This window comes from Meles meles, chromosome 9, assembly GCF_922984935.1.
Source record: "Meles meles chromosome 9, mMelMel3.1 paternal haplotype, whole genome shotgun sequence".
NCBI classification, from domain to species: domain Eukaryota; kingdom Metazoa; phylum Chordata; class Mammalia; order Carnivora; family Mustelidae; genus Meles; species Meles meles.
This window is the reverse complement of record NC_060074.1, coordinates 78,842,102-78,863,906: the sequence shown is the minus strand read 5'-3', so window position 1 is coordinate 78,863,906 and position 21,805 is coordinate 78,842,102. Positions and strand designations below refer to the sequence as shown.

The window sequence follows — 21,805 nt, the reverse complement described above, 5'->3', positions numbered from 1 at the left end:
TGTAGCATTAAGAATGTAGATCTGGTATATCTAAGTTTTTTCTAAATTTTTATGAGATTATTATAGTAATATCACCTGCCGTATGATTCTTTCATGTGTTGTATTCTTGCTTTTATTAGTTTGCTGGGGTTGCCCTAACAGTACCAAAGCTGGTAGCTTAAACAACAGAAATTTATATTTTATAATTCTGGAAGCTAGAAGTCCTAAATCAAGGTGTCAGCTGGGTTGATTCTTTCTTAGGGCTATGAGGGAAAATCTGTTCCAGGCTTTTTCCTAGCTCCTGGTAATTTGCTGGCAAACTTTGATGTGTTTTGGCTTGTAGATGAGTCACTCTAATCACATTGTCCTTGTCTCTTTATACAGTCTTCTGTGCATATCTCTGTGTCCAAATTTTTCCTTTTTTATAAGGATTCTAATGATAATGGATTAGGGTCCACTCTGATGACCTCATTTTTAATTTGATTGCCTCTGTAAAGACCCTGTTTCCAAATAAGATTATATTCTGAGAAACTGGGACTATGACTTCAGCATATTTTTTGTGGACCCAATTTAACCCATAACATTGCTCTTAATCATGAGTGGGACATACAACCACTTTTTACTGTAGAACTCTTAATTTTTAGTGACAGTGGGCTAGAGCATACTCAGGAAGAAAATAGTGGGTCATGGAAGTAAGCCAGAGAAGTTTTGTCTGAGGGAAGGGATAAAAGTGCAGGTTGTGAGGCAGTGGCCAGAATCCAGAATGTTAGCATAGGTAGATGAAGAAAAGTTCCACATCTACAGACTAGGCCATAGGATACCAGAAATAAAATATTGAGCAGTATTATATAATCTGTAGAGGATTACAGATCCTCTTTTAAGGATGTTCTAAACCTGGCTGTGGAGATAGGCATTAAAGGTAAAGAAAAATTAAATAGCAGTTGAAAATTTAAAAGATTAACTTAAAAGATACTGCTGGCAGAATATGATTATAAATTAACTATAGTTTTCTTAGAGGGAAGAAAGCTTGTTTCAAGTTGGAATTGCTAATAATAATTTTATAGAGAAAGCATCATTTTGCCCAGACATTAAAAGATGGGTAGAAATTGAATACGAAAATAAGCTTACACAGGTAAAGGGCAAACAATGAGGAAAGGACAAGTCAAGTAAAGAATCTTCTTAGTGTTAAATATTACTACAAGAAGGAACAAATCTTCACAAGAGCGATGAATGATCTGACTCAATGATCAGATATAAGGATAAGAGTTCAGTATAAGCATGTGGCCAGACAGGTACACAGTTCTCTAGATATCAGTAATTCTTGAATAGTGCAGGACCAGAAGGGTAAGCCTTTGGGAGAATTTTAGAATTGCTTTTTGCCTTCACTGGAGTCCCAATTTAATCCTTAAGTCATTGGTCTTTTTTAGGTCATTATGATTTTTCTCCTTTTTTCTAGTCTTTAAAGAAGAATTCTTTATCCATGTATTCTTTGTCATTTTTTTTCCTGCTTCCTCAGGCATCTTGTTCCATTATGTATTCCCTAGTCTCTTAATCATCTTTGGTTACTTTCATTTATCTTCTTCTCTTCTGTCATTAAATTTACTTAGGTTGTTCTTACCTTACTTTTACTTAAACCTTTTTTTTTTTAAATGACCTGTTTTTCCTTTCATTGTTGTTAAATATTTCAAATGAGTCTTTTAAATTAATTTTGTCGTTTTTTCATCATCCATTTTGTAGCCCCTTGCCATTGTAGGGGCTGAGATTTGATTTTTATCCAATTTACAAGGAAATAATTATGTAGTCTCTACTGTTTGATGGAAACTGGCAGAAGACATGGGACCCTGCATCAAGGACAAAGGATTTTATTCATTGCACAGGAAGCAGCATGAGCATCAACATATATGTATCATTTTTTTCTCTTGCTTCCATGACCCAGATGAATGCTATGTATGCAGTAGGTTTGTGTTGCAGCTAAGGAACACTGAATTTGATGAACCCTCTGTTGTATCAACAGTAAGCATACTAGCTCTTTGATCCAGAGGTAGATACTGCCTCATTTCTTCAAGTTTGGCAGCAGCAAGTACAAAGTACTCGCAAGTACAAATTACAAGTACTCTCAGAAATGGTCTGAGTAGTGAGTATCTGAGCCTTGAATTCTTGCATATCGAAGATGTGTAGGCTCACATGAGATCCATGAAGGAGTATCTCACAACACCAGAATCCTGGCCATTTATTCATAATTCTTCTTTTGCCTGCCTATCTATTGATCTTCCAGATCAATAGATCTGGAACTTTCCAGATCAATAGATCTATCCAGATCAATAGATCTGGAACTAATAGATTTTGAACTACCACCATTGTAGACGAGACCATCATAATCCTGTCTGAATTATTGCCACGACTGCCTCCTATTCCCTTTCTGCCCACTTTTCCGTAGTTCCCTCCTCCACATAGAATAATGTTTCTAAAACACAAATTGACCACTGCACAGAACCTTTGGTTCACCAAAAGGTTTAAATTCTTTAATGTGGTTTGCAGGGGTCTACATGATCTGGTTGAATCTCTTCTTACACCATTTTCTTTCTCCTCTTTTCATTTTAACTGTAACCATAGTGAACAGTATTTATTCTATAGACACTCTTTCTCTTCTTGTTTTTGCCTTTCTGGAATGCCCACTGTGCGTAGACAGATTTTTCCTCTCTGATTTGGTACCCTTATAGTAGAATTTATTTCCCTAAACCTATCGTGATGGTTTTGGTTAAGTTCTATCACATTGCTCAACCTACACTAATTTTTATGATATTCATTTCTTTTCTAGAATTCATCAATTAGTATAGTATGTTTTAATTACTATAATCTAAAACCTCAGTGAATTAACATGTAAATATTTACTTTCATCTGAGTGTATCACCTGTATTTTTTCTCTCAAACTAGATTGAAAATTTCTTTCGGTAGATCTAACTTGACAATTCACTGTTTAATACTTTTGATATTACAACTTCTGTTCCATTGGGGTTCTAGATGAATGACCCATATATTAGATTTTACTTTATTGGCAGTAGTATTTCTATTTATTTAAAGAATTTTTTGATAGGGATTTCAAGTTTGAGTCATTATTGACAGCTTTAAAAAGGTGATGCTACTGATACAATGTCAAATAAACATCAGAAAATTTTTGATAATGTGGTTTTTTTTCCCTGTAGAATGTCAAGGCTAAAATCATTGGTGTTTGCTTAAACTACTTTTGTTTTTTACTTTCACAGGCATATACTAGTGTTTCTAAGGCTTCACTTAGCCTTGCAGATCACAGAGAACTTGGAAAGATGATGAATACAATAATTTTTCATACAAAGATGGTAGATTCCTTGGTGGAAATGTTGGTGGAAACATCAGATCTCTCCATATTTTGGTATGTGGTAATTTTTTTTGTATCAGAATTTGACATTTTTAGTATGCAAAGATACCTTTGTTTATTGTTTTTATGATAGTGTTGTCCTTGAGACCATTCAGTAATAGACTTTTTTTTAAAATTTTTTTTTATTTATTTGACAGACAGTGATCACAAGTAGGCAGAGAGGCAGGCAGAGAGAGAGAGGGGAGGAAGCAGGCTCCCTGCTGAGCATAGAGCCTGATGTGGGACTCGAACCCAGGACTCTGGGATCATGATCTGAACTGAAGGCAGAGGCTTTAACCCACTGAGCCACCCAGGTGCTCCTCAGTAATAGACTCTTAAGAATAAAGGGAATAGGGGCGCCTGGGTGGCTCAGTGGGTTAAGCCGCTGCCTTCGGCTCAGGTCATGATCTCAGGGTCCTGGGATCGAGTCCCGCATCGGTGTCTCTGCTCAGCAGCGAGCCTGCTTCCCTCTCTCTCTCTCTGCCTGCTTCTCTACTTGTGATCTCTCTCTGTCAAATAAATAAATAAAGTCTTTAAAAAAAAAAAAAAAGAATAAAGGGAATAGAGGTGTCTGGCTGGCTCATACAACTCTTGATCTTAATATGACTTTGATCCCCATGTTGGATGTAGAGATTACCTTAAAAAAAAAAAAAAAAAGAATAGTTGACAACAAAAGGAAGTCTACCCAGTAGGGACCTTGTCCCTTTTTTTTTTTTTTTTAAATTCTATATAAGAGCAGCTCTTACTGTTGTGAATTTATTTTTACACTTTTTTGTGTGGAAGTAAAAAGCTGTCACTTCAGATTGCCTTAAGACCCTCTTTTGCATCATTAGATGAAGGAAAAAATAGTGAATCAGGGTCAAGTAGAACAAATCTTGGAAATAAAATAACAAGTAATTTCACTCTGTAGTAATTAGATATTAATGCTATGATGATGTGGTGACTACTCCCTCCATTTTCCTCTGCTCCTGTCATAGCCTCTTTAATTAATTTCTTCCTTCTCTCTCTCTCTCTTTTTTTTTAAATATTTTATTTATTTGTTTGACAGAGAGAGAGATCCCAAGTAGGCAGAGAGGCAGGCAGAGAGAGAAGGGGAAGCAGGCTCCCAGCTGAGCAGAAAGCCTGATGCAGGGCTCGATCCCAGAACCCTGAGATCATGACCCAAGCTGAAGGCAGAGGCTTAACCCACTGAGCCACCAAGGCGCACCTTTTCTTCCCTCTCTTTCTCCCCACCTAAGGTGGTCCTTGAAGGAAGTTCAGGTCAGGTTTTGGTTTTTTAGTGTCTACCATAGTAGGTGTTTAATAAATGTTTAAATGAATAAATGAACTAATAAAGAGTAGGACCAGGTTTCATACATAAGTATCTGGCTCCAAAGCTGGGGAGTATCAGCTCTGTATCTTCTTGGCTTTTTTTCCTGCATGGAAGCTAATTGGAGTAACTTATTTCTACAATGCTGAGATAATCTCAGTGGATAGTGGTAGTTGTTTGTGTGTATTGAAAAGCTGTTATTACAAACAGCTTCTCATTGTTTTTATTTTGGAAGATACTCCAGTCCACACTGATTTGGGCAGTTTGTTAAGATAGCTTTAATTAGCAGTATTGCAAAAGAAATCCAAATCACCAGATAGGGAATGCATGAGAGGTTTCTTAAAAAAACTGAAACAAAACAAACCAAACAAACAAAAAAAAAACCCTGAAACATAATTTGTCACCAAAACAAAATACATCACATGTCAAATTTGCAAGAATTTTAAGATTATTTGGAATCCTATACTATTGTCTGACTTGAAAAGAAAATGGAACATTTTATGTTTACATACATGTATTTGAGCTACATACATGTATTTGAGCTACAGAAAGGTTCCTTTTGGCAAAAGAAAGCTACTGCAATTAAAAAATCCTATTCCCCTTCCTTGGAAATAAAAATACTTTGAATAATGTTTAAAACTTGTGATCTTCAGGGGCGCCTGGGTGGCTCGGTGGGTTAAAGCCTCTGCCTTTCGCTCAGGTCATGATCCCAGGGTCCTGGGATCAAGCCCCGCATCGGGCTCTCTGCTTGGCAGGGAGCCTGCTTCCTCCTCTCTCTCTCTTTGCCTGCCTCTCTCCCTACTTGTGATCTCTGTCAAATAAATAAAATAAAATCTTTAAAAAAAAAAAAACAAAAAGAAACTTGTGATCTTCAGTCATATTTAACTTTTATCCCTAAGTAACTTTTGTCCATTTTTTTCTCATCACTTTCCTATTTTGTCTGTTACATACAAAATAAATACATGTTTACTACTTCTGGTTGTCTTACTATTCCAAGATGTACTACATTTTATTGACTCTCATTCTTTTATGTTTAATTTAATCTCCAAAATCGGGAAGTAATTTAAAATTGATGGTGCAGCATTGTTTAATTGACAGTGTTTTTCTTTCTTCGTGGTACAATAAAATAGTGGTGTTTCTTACTAATTGATAGTGACTTGCCTTTGATAAGATTTGGTAGTGTGAGATTTGAATGTCATGTATTCATAAGCCATAGATATGGTTTATTTTTTGTTTAAATTTTTTATTTTAAAACTTACTATTATGCAAATTATATTTTTATTACTCTGTAATGATTGTTGGTATATAAAAGATACTCTTTGGAAAAATAACTACTCTCTTCTTAAGGGAATAAAGGCTACCAGTTGATAACTTTTGTTCCCTGGAATCCAGTTAAATTAACTAAGTACTGTATCATAATATTTTTAACTGTAAAAATGGTAATTCTAATTTTTAATTTGTTTCCTCATATAGTTTTTATAGTCGTGCTTTTGAGAAGATGTTTCAACAGTGTTTGGAATTACCCTCTCAGTCAAGATATTCAATTGCATTTCCACTGCTTTGCACTCATTTTATGAGTTGCACACATGAACTGTGTCCAGAAGAGGTAATTTCAGGATAGTACTGTGATTTATATGGTATGCAGAGTATACTAGACCAGACATGTAGCTGGCTAGATTTCATAATTACCTAATCTAGTTTCCTACCTAATTTCTCTTTATGCAGAATCAGAACAATGTTTGAATAGATTAAAATAAATGTAGTGTTTATTTGCATGGATGGATAAATGCACATACATATTTTTAAGAACATATCATAATGTCACTTAGAATTACATTTATTAAATGACAGGTCAAGTATTCATATTTATGGTAAAGTTATCTACAGTAATTGATTTTGTATGCTTTTTCTCTTAAACTGTTATTGAAAAGAGTTGAAAATTGAATGTATAGATTACTGATTAAACAAACATGTCAAAGAGGAATTTCACTCACTTGTTAATATCATAGATATGGTAAACAAAATTGACATTAGTATTTGTAAGACAGGTGCTTCTTGGCCTTTTGGCTAAGATCAAGTGTAGTATTTGTAAGACATACTCACAGACACACATAGTTATTAAATAATTGAACTACTCACTAGTTTTATCAATAATAAGTATCAAATATGTACTCAGTATTTCTTCTGATCTTTAAAGAAGAAATGTCACTTTGTAAGCGTGGTGAGACTATATATTAAAATTAAATGGTCTGTTTCTTTATAGTTTAGCTTAGTGTTGAATCCCTTTACTTCGAACTACAAAAAAGAAACTGACAAACAGTAGCATTATTACTATCTTGAAGCATTAGGTGACATCTGTTGCAGGTTGTATTCCATCAGTGCTTTGGAAGCGGACTCTGAGACATGGTTAACCTGCAGGAAGTTTAGTAGCGACTGCTTTTAGGGTTGTTACCTGTGAGGATATCAACACCACCAAACTTAATACTTTTATACAGTTTTTAGATATAATAGATTTTATCCTGAAGCTTTATACCTAAGATATAGCATTAACTCTTCCTCATAATCATCCTTCCCATTAAATTACCCATGAAGTCCTCTTAATTTTATTTGTCTGGTTTCATTTCTTGGATCTGTCTTCTACTTTCCATTGCGTTTATCACTCTTGTAGCTCAAATTTGCAATACTCTTCATATGTACTCCTAAATAGTTCTCCTGCCTTCAGTATTTCTGCCTTTAAGACTGTCTAATACACTGCCACCAGAGTGTCTCTTTCCTTCTTGAAGAATCCTCAGTGATTGTCTCTTGGGAGAAGGTAAAAATTTCTCACCCAGGCATTTAAATCTTCAACCATTTGCACTCTGCTCCCATTTTTTTTCTTCTAAAAAACTGTGATTAAAATCTATCTATATCTGTCTGCATACAGATATATAATGTTGTATATATGACCTAAAAGTGTGTCTTGTGTTATTTTTAAATGTGCAGTTCAGTGGCATTAATTAATTTCACAGTGTTGTGCAACCACCACTACTATCATTTCCAAAACTTTTGTCATCCCAAGCAGAAACCTTATAATTACTAAGTAGTAATTTTTCATTCCTCCAACTCTTGGTATCCTCTAGTCTGTTTTCTGTCGCAAAAAATTTGTTTAGTCTAGGTGGTTTATATAGGTGGAACCGTGTAGTATTTGTCTTTTTATATCTGGTTTATTTAACTTAGCTTATTTCTGATGTCTCCCAGATTTTTATCTCCATCCCAGAGCTTTCAGATCTTGATTTTCTGGATATTCTGCTGCAATTTAGGTATTTTTAGCCATCTGAAATGTAACATGTCCATGATTCTCTGCATGTTACCCCATCACCATCCTTTGAAGCCTTTTCAGCCTTTGGGCTTCATATATATCCAAACTCTTACCACTTATCATCATTGTCAAAGCCACATCTTTTTTCCTGCATTATTGTTGTAGTTTCCTAAGTGGTCTTTCTGCTTCTGACATTGTTCTCCCAAAATCTGTTCTCAGTATTGTCACCAGAGGCTGAGGCAGATCATGGAGAGAGTTCAGTTGTTACGTTTTTCATCCAATTTCAGCATTTCTGAGCATTGAAGGGGAGTAGTGATATCAGATTTGTATTTTAAATAAGTCTAATAAATTTGAAGAAATGCTAATTCAGTGTTTTGTATTGTTTTGAGGAATAAATGATAGCAAGGGGTTCAGGAGTCAGAATTTGGTTAAATAAAACCCTGAATGTTTATAATTTGAAAACTTCCCTTAAGTAAAGTGAACCAATATTTAATTGTATCTGAGCTGGGGATTCCTTTTGATTTGGCTTCCTTTTAAAGTTTTCAGGGGCATTTATAATAAAATACATTAAAGTATCATGATAGTTCATCTAGGAACAGTTACTTTAGGTATTTAAGTATTTTTATATTCTTATATATTACATTTATATATTGTATATTTACATTTATATTTGTGTATTTACATTTATATTGTATATTTACATTTATTAGCAACATAGAAATACCATATGTAATCTGTATATTTGTTATGTAATTATGGAAGATCTGGTAAGGTAAACGTTAAAAAATTTCTCTCTTTATGAAGTATTATAAATTTGGAGTGCAAAATTTTATGGCATTATGTACTCAACTTTCCAGTTATCATTGACAAGAAAAACCTATTAAATTATTATGATAGCCACCAAAACTAAAAGGTTACAGAATCCTGTAGAGAGAGATGGATGAATTTGAGTGAGTATATGTCTACATACACATATCTAATCTCTTAAAAATTAAAATAATGCTCCCTGCCCGCACCCCCCTTCCCCAGTTGTGTTCAGAAAATGCATGGTTAGCTTTTTTTCTCCTCTGGGTTGGAGAGTTTGATTTTAGGGAGTTGAATGCTTTGTGAATTTCTTTGTTTTGCTGACCTCATGTCTAACAATTTTAATTAAATATTTAAGCTTTTCTGTAACTATGAAGTTATTTGTTGTGTCAAGATCTTTATATATATATGTATGTATAATATATATGTGTGTTTATGTGTGTATCAGTTAAGATTAGAAAACATTACTCTAAATGTGTTCTTTCACATCCTCTGTTTGATAGTTTAATTTTTAAGATCCAGATATAGGACCTTGCAAAAACTGAAAATTAAGTTAATGGTTTTTCATGTTAAAGAAAATACCAATACTCTAAGATCCCTCTAATCATACTTTACTTGTATAATTACCAAATACTTTACATCAGCTGTGTAAAGACAGTATGGTAGGTTAGTTGTTCCAAGAGATAAAGGTGGTCTAGAATGTTCCTTATCCCCACTCCTCAGTGTACAATAGACTTTATTTTCCATGTTTATTTTAAAAATATTTTAATTAAAACTACTTTCTTAAAACTTTTATTATTGTTGTTATTATTCTGCTTTGACAGCGACATCATATTGGAGATCGCAGTCTTTCCTTATGTAATATGTTCTTGGATGAAATGGCCAAACAAGCTCGAAATCTCATCACTGATATTTGCACAGAACAGTGTACTCTTAGTGACCAGGTAATAATTCACATGTTTTCTTACAGACAGGAAGTTTGTGTGTGAAGTCAGGAAAATTAACTGTTAGCCAGTTATTTTTTTATTTTTCTGTCTTTTTCATTAAACTCTTAGTAAATCTCATTACCTCATTCTTATAAAACCACATTTTTAGGTTTTTAAAAAAATTGCCACCATCTTCAGGATTACTTACTGTTTAAAATCCAGCCTGTAGCTTGGTGTTCATATACCTTCCTCATAGCTCAAACTGTCTACTTCACCCTGCACTTGATGCTTTTTACCACCTAGTAGTTCTCACTAAGTTCTGAACTTTTCCTTGCAGTAAAATGTTCTCATTCTTTGCTTGCCTAGTCTGTCTTTACTTATCCTTTAAACTTTTGCTTTGATAATAACTTCCTCTATGAAGCTTGGTTAATGTAAGATTTCATTTCTTTTTAAATAGTTGCTGCCCAAGCATTGTGCCAAAACCATTAGTCAAGCAGTGAATAAGAAGTCAAAAAAACAGACTGGTAAGAAAGGGGAACCTGAAAGGGAAAAGCCAGGAGTTGAGAGCATGAGGAAAAACAGGCTGGTAGTGACCAAGTAAGCCATCCACTTTTATTATATCTTTTTGTTACAGGTAGAAGTTTTTCATTTTTTGTATGGTATTAGTACTGAGGGAATGCTAATAATTGTAAATTCTTAATTTCCCATTTATTCCATTTATTATTATTATTTTACCTTTGTGAACTTGAATAGTCAATGCTTATTTCCAAAAACAGATTTTGGATTTTTGAAGAAAATTCATGTAGTAGGTAATATTTGCCTTTACTAAATACTTTACTTATATACTTTATTTATACTTGTATACTTTATTTGTACTGAATACTTTATTTGTCTGTACTGAATACTGAAGGCATAGAATCTCTCTAAAAATTTGGGGGGTACGCTATAAAAGCAAGCCGTAGTTTTCCATTTATTTAAAATCAGATAGCCTGAGACTTTATTTTGGCATGCATTATATTAGAACATACATCATTTTTAAAGCGAATATATCGGACTAGATATTATTAAAGATTGTGTGTTTGTTTGGAGGGTAGGCATGGTGGGCAGTAATACACGAACATATGTTTTGTTTAAAGTAAATTTCCTACTTAATTGCTTTTTTTATGTTGAGCAAGCTGTTTGCTATTTTGTAGACAACTTTGTCCAGTACAGAGACTACAGCAAGGTTTGGAAATGATCGTTTTTATGAGCATGTAATAAGCTCTAATTTATATTAAATCATTGTAGTCATTATCATCTGAATGGAGAAACAAATGAGTGATACTGTCTTTAAAAAACTGCTCTCATGTTAGTAATATCCCTTAGGATTTTGAACTTGTCAGTTTAGGAAAGAAGAATACTGAATTCTGCAATTATTATCCCCAAATAAGGTCTGATGTATTTATAAAAATAATTTTTTATTGCTGTGATGAAATGTTGAAAATTTTATTGTTTATTAATATTTTTTCAGCCTTGATAAATTGCACACTGCACTTTCTGAATTGTGTTTCTCTATAAACTATGTACCAAACATGGTAGTTTGGGAGCATACATTTACCCCACGAGAATATTTGACTTCTCATCTGGAAATCCGCTTTACTAAGTAAGAAAGAATATAAACTATTTTTGTTGGTTCAGTTAATGAGTTTGTTATGTTCTTCATATCCATACAGTGTTTACTTTTATGAGGAGAAGTATTAGAACTGATACAGTTCAAAGAGTAATGAATGGGGAAGCACAGAGAATAGTGAACTGGGAATTACTTAAGTTATTCAGATTCTTGTCCCATACTTGTTATTAACTAGTTGTAACAATGGATAAGCCGGTTAATCTTTGTGTGCCTTAGGTTCCTTATAAGCTAAATGGGAAGACTGGAGCAAATAAGTGTATTTCACCTGATAGGTAGCAAGTAGGGTCATAAGGTCAATGTAGAAAGTTGCAGTCAATGTTTAAAAAAAGAAAGAAGAGGCAGGGAGGAAAAGAAACAGGGAAGAATAGAAGAAAAAATTCATACACTGCACGTAAGTGAGTATAAATACTGTTCTTGAAACTCTTCACTTATACATATGTATGTATGTACTGAGTCGTGATGCCAAATGCGTATCTTTTAGTTGGTTACAGTTAAATGTTTGAAAACATCAGGACTAGGTGAATTCTTATCTTTCCTAATTCATATGTATGCTCTTAGACCAGTAGAATTCTAGACTCTCGAGGCATTCCTAATTAGAGATCTGTAAGTCTTATATATGTTTCTTGAAGTCATTTGTGTGTGATAACAGAAACCTTTCAATTTTATAAATGTTGCTTCAACCTTTTTTCTAAAGTTACACATTTAATTATTGAAGAAAATACCAATTGATTTGAGAAGTTTTTCTTGGAAGGCCTTAGAGCAATTTATAAAACAAAATTTAGCCAAGGATTTTTCACAGTTTTATAGTCATTAACAAGGAGTATTTGTACCATATGCTTGACATTTTGTTAAGTACTATAAGTAGTAATGAAATAGTATAAAACTTAGAGCTACAGTTAGTGAGAAGACTACAACAATTGGAGAGCAAAATAGGAGAATATGTAAGTGGCACTAAATTGTGTGTTAAGTCATCAGTTGCGTAGTCAGGTGCTTAAGACTGTCTGTTGCTTTCCTTTAGTAAGGCAGGCATCCTGACAGTGAAACCCAGAATAGCATTTAGACCAAAAGGATATTATGCACTCTGGTATTTATTAAATATTCTCAACTTGGTGGGGGTTGTTAGAGTGGTGGGTGGAAGAGAGGGTTCACCTGCCACTCCCTTTTTTTTCTCTGTACGTAGTCTGGTCTGTTAATCCACAGAGAAACAGATATTCATTTGACAAAACATCTACTTAGTTATGAGGATCAAGGCCAGGCTGTAAACTTGTTTACCTGGGAAAGATTTTTATACCAAAACAAATAGGTTGTATTAGTTGGTTGATTTTTGCTGATCACTTGAGCACAATCATAGGGCTTTAGGGCTTATATACAAAGATAGCAGTTATTAACCTTGAGTTGGTCTTCTGGGATTTTTGTTTTTTTTTAAGATTTTATTTATTTATTTAACAGGCAGATCACAAGTAGGCAGAGAGGCAGGCAGAGAGAGAGGAGGAAGCAGGCTCCCTGCTGAGCAGAGAGCCCCATGTGGGGCCTCGATCATGACCAGGGCCTCGGTCATGACCTGAGCTGCAGGCAGAGACCCACTGAGATACCCAGGTGCCCCTCTGGGATTGTTTTCTATTGATGGAGTTTGTTGTTCTCTTTAAGGATTTATCCTTAGAGATACAAGTTTAAGATCTTTACAAATCTAACGCTTAGGGAGTTTTAAAGATGGTAAGATGGGGTGGTCAATGGAGGAAAAGATCAGGTAGGAAAATATTTTCAAAATTTATGTTTCCTTTTAGGCTTACAGTTTATTGGGATATAAACATAACGCAACTGTGTTTTATGTGCTGCCAATGATTAAAAAACCATGAAGTTTTTTGTTTGTTGCCTTGTTTTGACTTTCATGCGTTTTGTTGAGTGGCAGCACTATCAGGCAGATGTGGGCTTAAACCTAGACCCAATACTTCCAAACAGAGTGAACTTACTCAGTTTCCTTGAGTTCTGCGCCTTAGTTTTTTTTTTTTTAAATCTGTGAAATGGCGGTGATAATAACTACATCTTAGGGTTATTAAATATGAGGATGATCTGTATAAAGCGTAAAAAAAATGCTGGCATGTAATAGTGCCAGATGAATTTAGCTATGCATTAAACAGCCCATTGTATCTACTACAGACAATGTATCCTGTTAAGTTTTTTTAAAACCATCTTTATTGTTAAAATATTTTTAATATTGATGTCCTTAGAATTTTTAAAATCATATTTCTACTTCACTGTAGCTTTTAGGTGTTCATTTTTTTTAAGGTTGTTTCTTTGGATGATAATGATAGTAATTTCATGGCTTTGAAATGAATTGTATTTAAAATTGTTATTGCTTTATTTAATCAAAGATCAATATGTTGAATGGCCTTTACATAAATGCGAAGTCAGTTCTTTTATTCCCTTCCTGCCAGGTCAATTGTTGGAATGACTATGTATAATCAAGCCACACAGGAAATTGCAAAACCATCAGAGCTTCTGACAAGTGTAAGAGCATACATGACTGTACTGCAGTCAATAGAAAACTATGTGCAAATTGATATTACAAGAGTATTTAATAATGTTCTTCTTCAACAAACACAACATTTAGACAGTCATGGAGAACCAACCATTACAAGTCTATATACAAATTGGTAAGCACATTTAGAAATTAGGAGTGATAAAAAGTTACTTCGTAATAAGCTGCTTAAGGAAGTTTTTTTTTATCAATAAGTGCTCATTTTTATTATCAGTCAACTTATGTAGGAATGTATACCATAATAAATTTTGAATCAGTTTCTCCTTTTTATAAATTTACTTTTTCTCCTTAGGTATTTGGAAACTTTGTTAAGACAAGTCAGCAATGGCCATATAGCTTATTTCCCTGCAATGAAAGCATTTGTGAACTTACCTACAGAAAATGAATTAACATTCAATGCAGAGGAATATTCTGACATATCAGGTGAATGAAACTTTGACATGTTTTATAGAGTGAAGAAACCTTGATTCTTTTGACTTTTGATTGTTATGACTATGTTCATTCAATTACATTCATTCAATACATAATCATCATACATTATATCTTAGTCTTACCTTTGTGTTACCTTTTTTATTCTGGAGACTTGTCTAAGGATTTTTGCATTAATAATTTGCTTCTATAACGGAACATTCCAGTACATTAATATTCGTTTTCTGAAAGTGTTTGCTCTGTCAAAGTATAAAATTGATTACATTTCCTTTCAGAAATGAGGTCATTATCAGAACTACTAGGCCCATATGGTATGAAGTTCCTAAGTGAGAGCCTTATGTGGCATATTTCATCACAAGTTGCTGAACTTAAGGTAATACAGTTTTTATCAGTTTTAGCTTTGAAACATTAACTCCTGAAAAACATTCAAAAATATGAACCTCAAGCCTAGAATGTTAGTTTAATCCAACATGAAAGTTCTCATACGTAAATGAAATTGTAGAGCTAGCATGGCCTTTCAGTAGCATTTTCATTCAGTACTATCTTTTACAGATGAAAAAACTGAGAGCCTATAGAGGTGAAATGACTTACTAAAGGAGACTAAAAACTCAGATTGATTTCTTGGCCTTTGGTCATATTTTCATTCTGTTGTACCATGATCCTGTTCTTTGGATGACTGGTCAAAATTCCAGCCAAAGTCATTTATTTAAATTTGTAGTTTGAATGTATTACTTTATACAGATTATATTACAAACATTTTTAGGCTCATTGGGTTTTTTTCTTTCCCCTAAGTAATCTCTGTGCGCAGCGTGGGGCTCAAACTCAAGACCCCGAGATCAGGAGTCACATGCTTTATCAACTGAGGCTGCCATGCACCTCTAAGCTCATTGTTTTTTTTTTATTATTAAGTAATCTTTTAAATTATCTTATGCCCTTTAAGCTGGATTAAAAAATGTCTTTAGAATGCTTAGTGTTTTTTAAAAAAAGATTTTATTTATTTATTTGACAGACAGAGATTACAAGTAGGCAGAGAGGCAGGCAGAGAGAGAGGGGGAAGTAGGCTCCCTGCTGAGCAGAGAGCCTGATGAGGGGCTCAGTCCCAAGACCCTGAGATCATGACCTGAGCAGAAGTCAGAGGCTTTAACCCACTGAGCCACCCAGGCGCCCCTAGAATGCTTAGCATTTTATTAAAGATGTAAAAGAACTGAAGCAACAGCATTTTAAAGGACTTTTTAAAAAAAAGCCTTTTAGAAATATCCTTGTGTTAAGGTGATTTATATTGAATTAGTCTGTGTATATAGTAGCTATTAAGTTTTTGAAAGAATTTGAATTTGGGCCACTAAGACTTTTCAGCTTAAGAACAGAGTAGAAGAGGCATATTTTAAAATATGCCCTTTTAGGGACACCTAGCTAGCTCAGTTGGTGGAGCATGAGACTCTTGATCTCAAGGTTGTAAGCTTGAACCCCACTTTGGGTGTAGAGATGATTTAAAAATAAAAGCTTAAAAAATTATTTAAAAATGTGCTCTTTGTGAATTTTTTTGGTTACTTGTGCCTTACATTTTTAATTTCTCAAGAATATGGTTATAACACTGATAAGTAGCTTGCGTTTTAAATGTAGCACTTAGAAGTCTAAATGTGGCAATCTGATATACTAAAAATTTAGCAAATATATAGTGTAAGTTGATTGCTGCAAGTGAGAAATATTTTGCTGAATGAAAAAATAGCAAGAGTATGACAAGAAGGAGAGGTGGTAGTACCCAGTGTTTAAAACTTCTTTTTAGAAAGCTTTTATTAATTTTATTTTAGAGAGAGAGTGCGTGAGTGGGGAGAGGGGCAGAGGGAGAGGGAGAGAATCTCAAGTCGACTCTGTGCTGTGTGGAGCCCAGGTTAGGGCTCAGTCTCATGACACTGAGATCAAGACCTATGCCAAAACCAAGAGTCAGATGCTCAACTGACTGAGCCACCCAGGCACCCTAAGAATTCAAACCTTTAAAGCCTCTATCCTGAATTTCAGTCCTCTCATTTAAGAGCTTTGACTTTGGGCAAAGTTTAAACTCACTAAGCTTTTATTTTGAGAGAATTATATGAGATAATACATATCAAACACTTAGGTACTGAGCATAGTTCTTGACCCACAATAAACATTGAGTAAAATATTACTTGGTATTCATCATGTCCATTATCCTCTTAATGTTCTTTTTCAAAAGAGTGTTCTATAATTCTTGTATAAAAGTCAACTTTTAGATACTTCATAATGTGGATTTTAAATATACAAACTATGCTTTATATAGTTTTGAATGCATAGACATTGCAGTGACAGTTTTGGTTCTTTACAAGCAATATCATGTGTAAATGTAATGTAATGTAAATGTAAATACACAGTCTTTTTCCTATCCTATTGTTCTTAGGTGACAAATTTCTCATCCTCATTATACTTTCTTATGTTCTTTTTGGTATGAAAGAAGAATTATGACAAGATATTTTTTTCTTGACTTCTAGAAAAGAATTTTACTTTTACCAGCTGTTTTTTTGTGTTTTTGTTTTTTATTTCAGACTGAGTAATAGGGACTGCTAGAATTGTTAAGTATCTTTAGGCTTCTTTGCCATTTAATGTGGTGGATTGAATATTGTCATGTAGTAAAACAAATTAGCCTGTATCTGTATCCATATCTGTGAGAGTTTAAAGGCATTTAATGTCCGTAACAGTACTGGAACGCGGCCCCTATAAGATCTGGTCTTTCACTTTCCTCATCTCCGTAACTCCTCCAGCCTGTTTGGCCTACTTGTTATCTCAAAATATTCTTCAATGAGTTATTGTCTTAGCTTACCTTTTCATAATATTCATGTATTTTTCAAATGTTGTGTTATCAGAATATCCTTTCTTCACCACACTTCTAAAATAGCAAGCATCACTTTTTATTCTCTTTATTCAGCTTTCTGTGTATCTTACTTGTGACCTTTCATGTCATGTATTTGTTTATGTCACTGTCACTCGAATAAAAACTCAGGTATAAGCTCTCTTAAAACTTCGGTACTAAATTAGTGTCCACACATAGAAGATACTTGCTTAATATTTCTTGGATGCAGAAGTAAAAATAGGTAGCTATTTTGACTCTTCACTTTGTCCTGGGACTTTTCTAAGCTGCTTTCATAAAACTGATATTGTCCCTATTTTACAAATTAGGAAAGTAAAACCAAGAAATATTAAGAACCTTGTCTGGACTCACATGCTTAAAAGTGGTGAAACGAAAACTTGAGCCTGTGTAGTCAGTCTAGATCTAGAGCTTATACTGGTACCATGTTATACTGTTTTTAGAAATAAAAAGGATCTAAGCAGTCATCTAACCCATACTTACCTGATGCAGGAAGATCAGACAGGTTTTTATTCTAACATCAAAAGGTAGAGATTGCCTTTGACAAGATTACCTTTACATATTTAAAAACTTTTGTAGTGTATTGCCTTTGTCTTCCCCATGTGAAATATATTCGTATTAGTCTCTCTTTCTTTTGTACAGATCCTATTGAAATTATTTGTGTAAAGCCCTTAGATAATAGTGCCTTGAAACTTAGAATAAACTTCAGCTAGAGATCTGATTAGTGAAGATACACTTATTCTGGGTACTAGTACTGTTTAAGATTGCATTGATACTTTTGGTAGCTATACCATAATATTTTCATGTCAACTTGTAATCATAAATTTTCTTTCTTTTCACTTACTGACCTTGAACCATGGCTCTCCACATCTTAGGTTTTGTACGTTTTTTTTTTCTTTAGACCCAAGTGTTGGCGATATTGTTCTTTTAAAAATTTTGTCTTCTTAGGTACTATTATTTCCAGATTACTCTTGACTTCAGATTTTGTCATAATTTTTTAGTAATACTTTATAAACTTAACTCTCTTAGCTCTGTCCTTAAGTATTTTTCTCAAATACATTCTTACTCTTTTTTGGTTTTTTTAAAGATTTTATTTATTTATTTGACAGATAGAGATCACAAGTAGTCAGAGAGGCAGGCATATAGAGAGGGAAGCAGGCTTCCCGCCGAGCAGAAAGCCGGATGCGGGGCTTGATCCCAGGACCCTGGGATCATGACCTGAGCCGAAGGCAGAGACTTAACCCACCCACTGAGCCACCCAGGTACCCCTACCTACATTCTTACTCTTGAAAAGAAATGGGAGGAGCTTATGTCTAACAATTCTGTCTGTATGGTGGAGTGACTATTTTTTTATTGAATGTTATTAAAATTAAATTTAAGGTTTTGATGAGAGTATAAATAATGTTGACTTCTTTCTTTTAATGCTATTGAATTGTCTGACTCAAGAATGTTGTTTCTTGGGTGGATCCTCTTTTAAATATTTGATAATATTAAACTTGATTGAAAAACCCAGACAAAAGAAACTTTTTGTGTTAAGAACTCAGATTCATAATAATTGAGATGCATGAATGTAAATTAGCTTGGATTTCTCATTAAATATAATATACTCCAAAACCAAGATGGTTTAGGATACTAAACATTTTTTTCTAAAACTTTTGATTTTAGCATTTTAATTTTTTTAGTTTTTTATTTAAATTCCAGTTAGCGAACATAGAGTGTAATATTAATTTCAGGTGTACAATTTAGTGATTCAGCACTTACATCTTACATGTAATACCTGGTACTCATCACAACCAATACACTCTTTAATCCCTATCGCCTATTTAACTTATCCTCCCCTCTGGTCCCCATCAGTTTGTTCTCTATAGTGAAGAGTGTGTTTTTTTTGGTTTGCCTCTCCCTTTCCCCATGCCCATTTGTTTTGTTTCTTAAATTCCACATATTGAGTGAAATCATACGGTATTTGTTTCTCTTTGACTTATTTTGCTTAGCCTGATATTCTCTGGCTCCATCCACATTACACTGCATTACAATTGCAAATGGCAGTTGCAAATTGCAAATGGCAATTGCAAATTGCAGATGGCAAGATTTCTTTCTTTTTTTTTTTTTTGTGGCTGAATAATATTCGAATGTGTGTGTGCTTGAGTGTGTGTGTGTGTATGTATACACAGACCATAACATCTTTATCTGTTCATCAGGATGGATATTTGGGCTGTTTCCATAATTTGGCTATTGTCAAAAATGCTGCTGTCAACATTGGGGTGCATGTATCTCTTTGAATTAGTATTTTTTTAATTTCTTGGGCAAATAGTAGGGCAATTACTGTACCATGGAGTTTTAACTTTTTAAGGAACTTCCATAACTTTTCCAGAGTGGCCACCTGCACCAGTTTGCATTCCCATAAACAGTGCAAGAGGGTTCCCCTTTCTCCATATACTTGCTAACACTGGTTATTTCTTGTGTTTTTGGTTTTGGCCATTCTGATAGGTGTAAGGTGAGATCTCGTAGTTTTGATTTGCATTTCCTTGACGATAAGTGATGATGAGCATCTTTTCATGTATCTGTTGGCTGTTTGTATTCTTTGGAGGAATGTCAGCTCTTTTGCCCATCTTTAATTGGGTTATTTGGTTTTTGGGTGTTAGTTTATATAAGTTCTTTATATGTTTTCAATACTAACCCTTTATTAGATATGTCATATGCTAATATCTTCTCCCATTCAGTAGGTTGCCTTTTAGTTTTGTTGGTTGTTTCCTTCACTGTGCAGAAGCTTTTTATTTTGATGTAGTCCCAGTAGTTTATATTTGCTTTTGTTTTCCTTGCCTCAGGAGACATTTTTAGAAAGAAGTTGCTACACCCGATGTCAGAGAGGTGACTGCCTATATTCTCCTCTGGGATTTAAATTGTTTCGTGTCTGATATTTAGGTCTTTAATCCATTTTGAATTTATTTTTGTATATGGTATAAGAAAGTGGTCCAATTTCATTCTTTCACATATTGCTGTCCAGTTTTCCCAGCACCATTTGTTGAAGAGATTGTCTTTTTCCCACTGGATATTCTTTCCTGCTTTGTCAAAGACTAATTGACCATATTGTGACCAATTGTGGGTTCGTTTCTGGGTTTTTCATTCTATTCTGTTAATCTGTGTGTCTGTTTCTTCACCAGACCATACTGTTTGGATCACTGTAGCTTTGTAATATAACTTGAAGTCTGCAATTGTGATTCTTCCAGCTTTGCTTTACTTTTTCAAAATTTGCTTTAGTAAATTGGGATCTTTTGTGGTTCCATATAAATTCTAGGATTGTTTACTCTAGTTCTATGAAAAATGCTGTTGTTGGTATTTTGATGGGGATTGCATTAAATGTGTAGATTGCTTTGGATAGTAATAGACATTTTAATAATTTTCTTTCAATATATGAGCATGGATGTCTTTGCATTTCTTTGTGTTGTCTTCAGTTTCATTTTTTAAAAAATGATTTTATTTATTTGAGAGAGAGAGTATGAGAGGGGCAAGCAAGCTCCTCCCTGCTCAGCATGGAGCCCGATATGTGGGGCTTAGTCCCTGGACCCTGAGATCGTGACCTGTGTGGAAACCAAGAGTTGGATACCTAACTGACTAAGCCACTCAGGTGCCCCGTTTCCCATTTCTTAGCCTCTGTATACTGAGGCATGCTTCCATGTGTATTCTTGTATTTTATTACATATATCATACTATAATCTTATGGTCATAATATAATGGTATTTTATATAGACAAGTTCAGTGTATTGTTTAGTATTCTATCTCATTGAGATAAATCTCCCAAAGTACTCAGTCTGTCAGTGATGATTCTGTTTTGCATTTTTTAATATCCTATTAAGTTTCCTTAGAATGATCTAATTTATGAAATTATAGAAACAAAATAACACACAGATTTTTGCTTCAAGTATTGGTAGGATAGGTTATTTAGACCATCTTCTCTCCTAAGGACAACTTAAAAAGTTGGCAAGATATATGAAGAAAGATTCTTCTTTTAGAGAAGCTAAAAAGGTAGGCCAAAATCAAGAAGAATGTGGGAACTCAGAGACATGAGCCTAGTACTGGAAGCCACTTTTGATCTGAAGACATTTGCTGATCTAGAAGCAACATGTATAAGAGTAATATGTAGATTTTATGGCCTTGTGGGGTAGGGGTGGGGGAGTCTGTAATAAAAGCCTGTCTAAAGTGAGGAGTGGGAAATCTGCTTAAATTTCTCTCCACCCTTTTTACACAGATACCCCAAAGGGTTGTATCTCCAGGGTAATCATGAACTGGAAATGATTTGCCCCTCCCCAGGATGTCCAGCTCTTTTGGTGTTGCTCATTTTGTCCAAGGAATCTATAGTCTTAAACCTGGATTGAAGTTGTCCTAGATTAGTAGTGCCACAAAGTGCTTGGCAGAAGCTAACAGATACTCTCTAGAGAAAGGTATCTTCATCATAGTTTTCAAATGATTCCTACAATCATTTTTCAAAAACAGTAACCTCCACCGAGAAGAGTGGATATCTGTCGGAGATTGAGTGTGGAGGTAGGAGGTTTAATACATCTGGCTGACTGCCTTGGGTCATTTTC

General features: G+C 34.2%; 1 protein-coding gene across 4 annotated transcripts in view; it reads left to right on the top strand.

Moving 5' to 3' along the window:
• The window catches only part of NCKAP1 (NCK associated protein 1), a 101,648-nt gene that overhangs the window by 59,358 nt on the left and 20,485 nt on the right, over positions 1-21,805 (top strand). For all 4 annotated transcript variants that reach the window (XM_046018517.1, XM_046018519.1, XM_046018516.1 and 1 more), the window contains 8 exons: positions 3,243-3,388; positions 6,156-6,288; positions 9,609-9,728; positions 10,168-10,307; positions 11,221-11,352; positions 13,815-14,033; positions 14,211-14,341; positions 14,623-14,720. In XM_046018517.1, coding sequence (XP_045874473.1) covers positions 3,243-3,388; positions 6,156-6,288; positions 9,609-9,728; positions 10,168-10,307; positions 11,221-11,352; positions 13,815-14,033; positions 14,211-14,341; positions 14,623-14,720 — 1,119 coding nt within the window. The remainder of the gene's footprint in view (positions 1-3,242; positions 3,389-6,155; positions 6,289-9,608; positions 9,729-10,167; positions 10,308-11,220; positions 11,353-13,814; positions 14,034-14,210; positions 14,342-14,622; positions 14,721-21,805) is intronic.